The sequence below is a fragment of the Solanum tuberosum genome, unplaced genomic scaffold (assembly GCF_000226075.1).
Source record: "Solanum tuberosum cultivar DM 1-3 516 R44 unplaced genomic scaffold, SolTub_3.0 scf00298, whole genome shotgun sequence".
Taxonomy (NCBI): Eukaryota; Viridiplantae; Streptophyta; class Magnoliopsida; order Solanales; family Solanaceae; genus Solanum; species Solanum tuberosum.
Genome location: NW_006239219.1, coordinates 442,039 through 450,921, shown reverse-complemented (window position 1 = coordinate 450,921; position 8,883 = coordinate 442,039). Strand labels below are relative to the sequence as shown.

General features: G+C 36.1%; 1 protein-coding gene across 1 annotated transcript in view; it reads left to right on the top strand.

Annotated features, from left to right (window-relative positions):
* Window positions 1–367: 367 nt before the first annotated feature.
* The window catches only part of LOC102603564 (homeobox protein LUMINIDEPENDENS), an 11,813-nt gene continuing 3,297 nt past the window's right edge, over window positions 368–8,883 (top strand). Inside the window, exons 1-11 of the mRNA XM_006359346.2 lie at window positions 368–833; window positions 1,359–1,386; window positions 1,928–2,058; window positions 2,760–3,109; window positions 3,200–3,293; window positions 3,386–3,479; window positions 4,341–4,470; window positions 4,545–4,596; window positions 4,713–4,756; window positions 4,828–4,913; window positions 5,194–5,610. Of these exons, the coding sequence (XP_006359408.1) occupies window positions 672–833; window positions 1,359–1,386; window positions 1,928–2,058; window positions 2,760–3,109; window positions 3,200–3,293; window positions 3,386–3,479; window positions 4,341–4,470; window positions 4,545–4,596; window positions 4,713–4,756; window positions 4,828–4,913; window positions 5,194–5,610 (1,588 nt within the window). The 5' untranslated portion in view covers window positions 368–671. The remainder of the gene's footprint in view (window positions 834–1,358; window positions 1,387–1,927; window positions 2,059–2,759; window positions 3,110–3,199; window positions 3,294–3,385; window positions 3,480–4,340; window positions 4,471–4,544; window positions 4,597–4,712; window positions 4,757–4,827; window positions 4,914–5,193; window positions 5,611–8,883) is intronic.

Here is an 8,883-nt window from a genome sequence, read left to right as displayed (position 1 = left end):
AATCTTTCTTGTATTATATAAGGAAAACAAAATTTCAACAATCTTTAGCTTTTGATTGTTTTAGCTTTACACATAATAGTACATCCACATTAAAATCCTCAATACTACATTATTAAAATATATTCAACTTCCACTAATATATTTCACCAAAATGATATTAATTTTTACTTCATAAAAATTGACACATGGTCATTATATATCAAGTAATATTAACATAAAAATATATATTTATATATAATTAATATTAGTAGCAATTAAATTAAATCGAACCAAAATAGATAACAATCGAGTTCCGAGCCCATCTAAAGTTGGACATCTGCACCCAACTTGCCCAAAACGCTGGCGCAGCCCCTGTTTTATTTTTTTGTTCGTATAATTCAGTTTACATACACTCTTTTCTTCTCTCAATTTCTCAATTTGCCCGTCCCCTTATCGAACCTTTTTCATCTTCGGACGTCACGTCCCTCTTTGCCGTTTCATCAAACAGTTGGGGGACAAAACAATCCTCTTCTTCTTCCCCCATTTACATAGCTGCTGTGGAAACCCTAGAATTAATCCTGATGGAATTGAGCTTTGTTCCTCTTCATCAATTGGTTGTTGAATCTGATGCGTGAATTGGTTCGATCTATTGCTTCGAGGTCGGTCGGAATTTTCGATTGGCGGAGTCGACAATGGAAAATCAATTACAATTGGCCTTGACCAGTCCTACGACGCCGTTCTCGAGCTTGTTCGACTCGCAGAAGGAAATCCTCAATAGCCAGATTTATCAGCTCCAAAACATCGTTGTACAACAATGTAACCTCACTGGCGTCAATCCACTCTCTCAAGAGATGGTTCGTTTTCTTAATCTTTGTTTTTTCTGAAGTTTTTTTATTTTTATTTGAGTACTTGTTTCTCTTAAAATTCTGAATTTGCCTCTTGTACTTTGTTGGTAGTGATTGTTTTAGGAAATGTAGGAACTAGCATTGGCTAAGTTGACAGTTCATTATGTTTTATGGTTAACTAGATTCACCTTTTACAGTACAGAAATGGTAATGAATTTATGTTTAAGTCAGAAGTGTAACATACTATATGTGGTTGTACAGTTGAAGGACTGATAAATAACTTGAGATTAGCAGCGCGTATCCATTTTTTTGAGTTGAGGACTAGCATGTCTTAATAGTTTCTGTTTATCCAGAAGGATAGTAAAAACAATAGCTACCTTTTGGCATAATTTGCATTTTATTAATTTAAGATCTCTGGTGTGGTTTGTGTGGCAGAATTTATTTCACAGAAAAGAATTCCTTAACTTTCCAGTTCAATTGCTGGTGGGAACTTATTTCTGCTGGTGGCTCATTCATTTTTCTTCCGTTGTGCAGGCTGCTGGAGCTCTTTCAATAAAAATTGGTATGTCTCCTTGGCCTAAATTAAAATCATGATGCTTGTGTAGTCGAGTAAAAAATTTAGTTGACTCGGATCCCTTCTGAGAATGAAAAGACAGTAGGTCATATTGACATGTTCATTTGTTACTCTTATATTATTTTTTCACATTGATTATACTACGTGAAGCATGTTGCCTTTGTTGGGTGGTTCTTTCATTTTATTCTGTTTTATTTGCTTTTTACTTGTCATTTTGTTTTTTATTTTATTTGCTTTTTACGTCATTTTAATTTTTTTTTTATTTGCTTTAGTAGTAGTTTTTTTTCGTTGCCAAGTACAACATTGCTTTTATGTACCAGAATTACTTGTCTTGATGTTTAAGGTGAACTTGCTTAATGAGCTAAGTTGCTACTGTCATCTTTTTCTTACAAGGTGATGCTTTGATCCAAATTATATGTAATGCGTCTTTTTAGTTATTAGCGTAAATGATGCTCTTGACTTCTTCAATTTTTGTGCAAGCTACTCTGATTCCATTTGTATTCTGTTAGTTTAACATCATCTGTTGCAGGCAAAAGGCCAAGGGATCTCCTAAACCCCAAAGCAATCAAGTATATGCAATCTATTTTCTCTGTCAAAGATGCAATCAACAAGAAGGAAACGCGTGAAATCAGTGCTCTTTTTGGTGTCACAGTCACACAGGTGTGTGACGTCCCTTTTTCACAGTTTTTAGTAATCCTTTCTCCATTCTACCTGGCTGGAGTTTTGTTTAAAACTTTTCTACATTTGTGAATGTCGATTATTTTAAATCTGATTGGATTCCTTGTCTAGAAATTGGGTTAGGATCATAGATCAATAAGAGCAATGGCTTGACTTGTAAATCTCAGTATCTCTCATTTGTTTCATGAGCAATGGTTTGACTTGTAAATTTCAGTGTCTCACATTTGTTCATGCTATGATGTGCAATAATCCTATGCTCATGACTCGTCATTGTTCAAAAGATTTATATTTTTCCGTGGAATGTCAGTCTTAAAAACTATGAAAGGAGCTTATGTTGGTGGCATTTGCATGCTAGTTGCACCATCTTTCTTTAGTTCAGTTTTGCTATTTTGGATATTAGGAGCACACTAGTGCTTTTGAGAACAGGCTATTTTGGAATTATGCACCTTTTTGTGTATGATGATGTAGCTCCTTAGTCCTTAGAAATACATTCCCTTTTCTCCTTTGCTTTTTTGGGCGGTTTGGGTATGGACAGATTCCTTAATCCCTTCTGCATAGACATTCAGTAGCTATCCCTGATGCAATTTAAGCTGGAAGATGATATAAGATCTGTGCATTTTCCGATTTCATCTTCTCTGACAACTTTCACGTTGTTTGTTTGAATACCATCTTTGCATTTGCAGGTTCGGGACTTCTTTACAGCTCAGCGCACGAGAGTTAGAAAGTTCCTGAGGTTGTCTAGAGAGAAGCCTATCATAACCAATTTATCTATTGAAGGGTCTTGTCCGATCCCATTGAGTTCTGATCCTAGTTCACAAACAGAACCAGTTCCCCTAGACAGTGCGGTTCCAATCTGTACAGAGGAGGGGCCATCTTGTTCGACACAAGATGAGGTCCTAACTGCCATGGAGGAGAGGGATAGACATTTTGTTGGTAATATCCTTACTTTAATGTGCAAGGATGAAACCTTTTCTGGGAGGGTTAAGCTGATGGACTGGATCTTGGAAGTACAAAACCCCTCTGTGCTATATTGGTACGTGAGAGTTATGGTCGTTGAATTTAAATTGTATTCTAGTGTACTCCTTTTCTAATATAATTTGTTTTCTTAATAACATATTTATAGGTTTTTAACTAAAGGGGGTGTAATGATCTTATCTGCATGGTTGAGTGAAGCAGCTGGAGAAGAGCAAACCAGCATTCTTCATCTCATCCTGAAGGTCCATATTGATCCTTTAATTTTAGATCATTTGCCCATAATGTCATTTTTTCTGCCAGAATATTGTTGTTCTAATGGTTGCTTGGTTATCAGGTACTATGCCATCTTCCTTTACACAAAGCATTTCCTGGACATATGTCTGCTATACTGCAGAGTGTTAACAGTCTGCGATTTTATCGGACTCCAGGTGTGTTGTCCTCGCATTCAACAACTCCTTATTTTATCTTTAGGTATCTTTGTGCTAAAAAGACATTAAGAAACTTAAACTGCTCATCTTCAGGGCTTATACATTTCTGGTAGCTTGTCTGTAGCTAGAGTGTCATTGATATTGTGCCGCATTACAGAATTTCCTGAAACTTAGTTGGATATTTAGGAAACATGTCAATCAAAGTCAGCACATCTTTTTATACTAGCAGTGGCATCTCTACTGAACTATTTACTCAGTGAATCACACATTACATAGTGCTGCTCTGAAGAATTATGCATATTTGGCATGTCATATAAATATTAGGACATTACTTCAGAAATCACTGTGCTGACAATGTAATCATTTTCAATATTTCGTTATCTCAGACGATCTGTTGTGTTTTTGCTGTCAAATAAGGACAGTGTTCTTGGAAACTATTGCACTGGCGATACATTCAACTATATCTTTCTTTATTTCAGATGAACTTTTGAACATTCGATGTGTGAATTTTTTAATGATCCTGATTTGATACTTTAACTGATCATATTCTGAGAAACAATGGAAAACATCATCGAATAAATGTGTTTGTTTCTAGACTGCATCAGTAATATAAAATTTGTTAGATAAGAAGAGACTACTAAAATAGATGTCGTGCCATTTGCTTTTATTTGTATCAGCCGGTTAGAGTAATTTGCTATTTCGGTGGGGTTTATACTGTATTTTCATGATAGCTGGCTTCTGTACTGCACTATACTTATATTTTTTGGGAAGGGGAGGGGAGTGGATGGGTAGTTGAGAGAGAGAAATCCTTCTTTAGCTCCATCAGTATTTTGGATCTCATTCATCTGATTTGAAGATCAGATATCTCAAACAGGGCAAGAATTTTGCTTGCAAGATGGAGCAAGATATTTGCAAAGAGCCATGCTATGAAGAAACGTAATGGGATTAAATCTGCTAGTGATATGCATGATGAGTTGTTATTGCAGCAGAGGTAAGCTTAGGTCGTGCCTCAAAAACACCTGATCGACTTTTCTCATTTATCAACACATTTGTTGCTATTTGCAGCATTAGCGAAGTTGTGGGCGATGAAATATGGAACTCAAAAATTGAGGACGTTGTAAGTTTATTGCGTACTTAAATGTATTTGGTTTAGAAGATGCTGTTTTTTGAATAAAAAAGAAGATCGGATTTTCTATTCTTACTTTATCATTTTCCTTCTGTTTGGTATTTTAGGAAGAAGCTCATGCAAACCTCTGTGGGACTTCAGAGAATTCAAGGTCTGGTGTGTTCTTACTACCTTGCTTTTTGTAATTGTTGATGAATTTCTAAGCACACACCTCTCTTTCAGGAATTTGGATTCTCCACATCCAGTTAAATTGCTTATGGCATCTTCAGATGACTCTAACAAGAGGCTTAAAGGAGCTTTGGTGACTAGTATCCTTATATTCCCCTATGGTTAATTCAATTTGTCAATAACTTTCAGTGTAAGGTCTTCATTTATCTCGATTGAATGATGGCTCCTCGTTCCGTGGACAATAATTGGAAGAAAATTTGATCTCTCATTTATTTCCATGCTTTGAAATCATTGGTATTCAGAAGTTTCCATAGGGACATACTCATCAAATAGATTTGAGCATGGTAGGGAAAATAGCTATGGTTTTTCCTCTCCTTCTCTGATTTCTTACACTTGCATAGAATCCCTTAACTACTTCAGAAACTCGAGAGCGCAGAAAAGTTCAGCTAATGGAACAACCAAGCCAAAGAACAACGGGAAGAAGCCTAGGAAGACCAGCACCTGCAACTCAAGGCCGCCCACTCTCAGCAGATGATATCCAAAAAGCAAAAATGCGAGCACAGTTTATGCAGAGTAAATATGGGAAACCTAATAATGATGAGAGTTCTCGGGTGAAGCCTCAAGCTCCAAATGGAATTACCTCTTCACCAAATGGTATCTTGCTTGGAGCTCCAAAATTTCAAGATCGGCCTAAAGTTGAGGAATGTGAAAAGCTCAATAGTGTTGCCTCTAATGGGCCCAATCAGCTGGAAAATCATCTCAAGTTGAGTTTTGACATAGAGGAACCTCCATCGAAAAGGTGCAAGAAAATGCAGATCCCTTGGCGGAAACCACCAGGTAAATTTGCTGTTGTTGTTGCTGAAAGACCGTTCTTGTTAATCTGTAGATTTCAGAAAAGGAGGAACATTAGTTTTTTTAATAGGTTGAAAAGGCAATCTCACCCATCTTGTCTAATATTATTGCTCAATTTTTTCTCCACAATTCCCTTCATTATTCTTTTTGCTTTCTCTGTCCCAATTTATGTGACACACTTTCCCTTTTAGTCTGTTTAAAAAAGAATGTCACCTGCCCCCAATGCCTAGCTCAAGTGGCAAAAGGTGGAGGATTTGTGGCTTAGGTCGCAGGTTCAAGTCCCACACCATGCAAAGCGAAGTCCGGTATTTAAGTGGAGAAGGGTAGAGGGGCGGGCCCATTATCCACCGAGTTTAAAAGTCTGTGATTGGTCCAAAGGGCGGGTCACAGACGGATTACTCGGTTATCAAAAAAAAGAAAAAAAGAATGTCACCTTTCTATAATTAGAAACTATTTAACTTTAAAATTTTACTTTTACCCTTTTGACATGATTTATAGCCACACAAATGGTCAAGGTTTAGACCACACATTTCAGAAATTTTCGTTTCTTTCTTAAACTTTGTGCCAAGTGAAATGGTGCCACATAAATTGGGACGGGAGTGAGTAATACACAGGATTCAACTGTGAGAATTGTCTCTAGTAAAGTAGTTAGCAACTCAGCCTTGGTCTCTAACTTGCCATACAATATGGTTAGCATGGTCTTCAACTTGTCAGAAAAAAGAAAAGAAAAGGAAAATAATTTTTTTTTGAGCTTTGCTCTCTAATTATATTTTCATGGTAGTTGAGCTAAAGACGATCAGGTTTCTGTTGTCTTCCATAAGTTCATTATTCTAGGAACTAATTACTGGGGAAATATAGATGTGGCTTAGTAAAACTACTAGCTCAACTCTAGAAATATCTCTGAAGCGAACTGTTAGTTTTCATTGTTAAACTATCAATTGGGCATATTAGGAGTGAGGTCTTGATCTTTTAATCACAATAAGCAACTGTTTCCATTTGGTTTTTATTGTTGTATTTCGAAAATCTCTTGGAAGTTATGGGTTTTCTGTGGAGCAGTTGATTGCCAAGTGTGCCTTCTCATTGTGAAGGAAATCCTACTTGCAAGTAAAGGGAAACTTTTTGCCTGACACGGATGAAAACGTTCCACATTATGCTTAAAATCAATCAGACAGGAATAATCAGAAAAAGAAGCAGTGGAGTAAAGGTTAATGGTACTTTTATAGGAGACCTGTCTTAGGAAAATATCAATCTATTTTTTGAGTTAACCGCTTATAGTGTGCTTTTATTGATGATCAGTATGAGAGGCCAGAACACGATAAATTAGGTGGGAATATACTGTACCTCATAATCTTTTATACTTTTGACTCTTCATTGCCATATGCTCTTTACAAAAGGCTCAACAGTATGGAGTTCAGTAATTTTTTGTTTTCTCTGTTTGCTTGTTTTAAAATTTGTGGACAATGGTTTACACTAAAATTTTTGTGGAAAATGGTTTACAATAAAATTTTTGTGGACAATGGTTTACACTAAAGGATAAAAACAAGTCATTTTCTGCTGTGATACCCTTTCTATCTTTAGAATTTTACTCTCTTCTAGTTTTACATCTACAGACTATTATCAGCCCTTACCATAACTACCCATTGTCCTGCAAAATTTTTAGGGGTCGTTTGTGTTAGTTATGTTGGGATTAGTTATGCCTCTATTAGTTATCCTGGTATAATTTCTTATTGACTGTTCAATTTTTTTGTATTACAAATAACATGCATTGGATAATTTTTAAGTTAATTGTTTACAAAAATACCCTTCAACTTATTAGTTGAAAAAGGGTTTGAGGGACCTCATGGGTATTTTTGTCATTTTTTATCTCGGAATAACTGATTCCGGTACTGTTCCACCCTCCAATAGGGATAATCTATTCCGGTACTAATTACTAATTTCGGCATAACTTATCCCAAGACTAGTATCCAAACAAGGAATAAGGCACTACTAAATTTATCTCTGGACTATGTATGCTTGTTCAGTAGACTAGGCGATCCTTAGAGAATGTAATATTATTACAGGGTGTTATCATCTATCAGAATTTTAGTTTGGTCAAACATTGAAGCTAGTTTTGGCACGACATGTTAATGAAGCCAAATGTGTGTTCCTATTTTTCTATCGTTTGGGGTTTGGATTTTTTTTTGTTGTTGATGAAAATGGTTAAGATATAGGTGTGTTTGGCACTGATGGGAAAGTTATTCGCAAAAAATGTTTTAGTCAAGGAAAATATTTTGTAGTGCTTAATTGCATTCAATCGTGGAAAATATCTTATGCCTAATGGGTTCATTTTTCTTTACAAAATATTCTACCATTCAATCAACACTAAGTGTAGTTTGGTAGCTGGTTTGGAGGTGAGTTATGCACGTATAATTTTGCATAAGTAATACCATGTCCCAGCATTACTAATACACCATATTGATACTTTTCTTATACTTAACCAAACGATCTGTCAGATATAATTTCAGTATCTAATTCTAAAAGATATCGTCAAAACTCTAATAGCATACCTTGCAGTCTTGCACATTGCACGATTACTACGACTATCTATTATTATACCCACAAACATTGGAGATGATCTAAAAAATGGTGACCTGACTTAAAAGATGTTTTTCACAAAAAAGTATTTTCATCTAAAACGTTTTTCTCTGTACAGAGAGCACCTTAGAAAAGAAAATGTCTTCTTTAAAGGCGCGAACAAGTAATTGCCTGCTCTTCCTATAGCTGCCTTACTGTCATCAATGACTGTTCCCTTTCATCAGCTCTTGCTGTTGAACTCTTCCTCACCTTCACCCGATCACAGTTGGCATGAAGGAAAATTTTGGGATGATGAAAATTTTATGTAATTCATTGATAAGTTTCTTACCTTGTCTATCAAAAACAACTTTACCCTCCTTAGCTTTCATTTGTGGGATTACATTGTGTTTGTTGTTGTACTTTTTATTTACTGGTTAGATATCAAAAGATCATATTAGAGATTGGCGTGAGGGGTGGGTGGGTTCTTTGTCCAAAAAGAAAATTTGAAAGCAGGATGGATATATGAGATTTGTTGATCTGCAGAGAATGACTAACCCCAACCACATTCCCCCGTGGAGTGGCATTCATCAGACTAACAACAACGGTTGCTGCAGATTATAAGATCTTTCTTATGGGTCTAAATTGTAGAGATAGGATATTTGCAGTGTCAGTTACTTATCCCCCCCCCCCCCCCCCCCCCCCCCC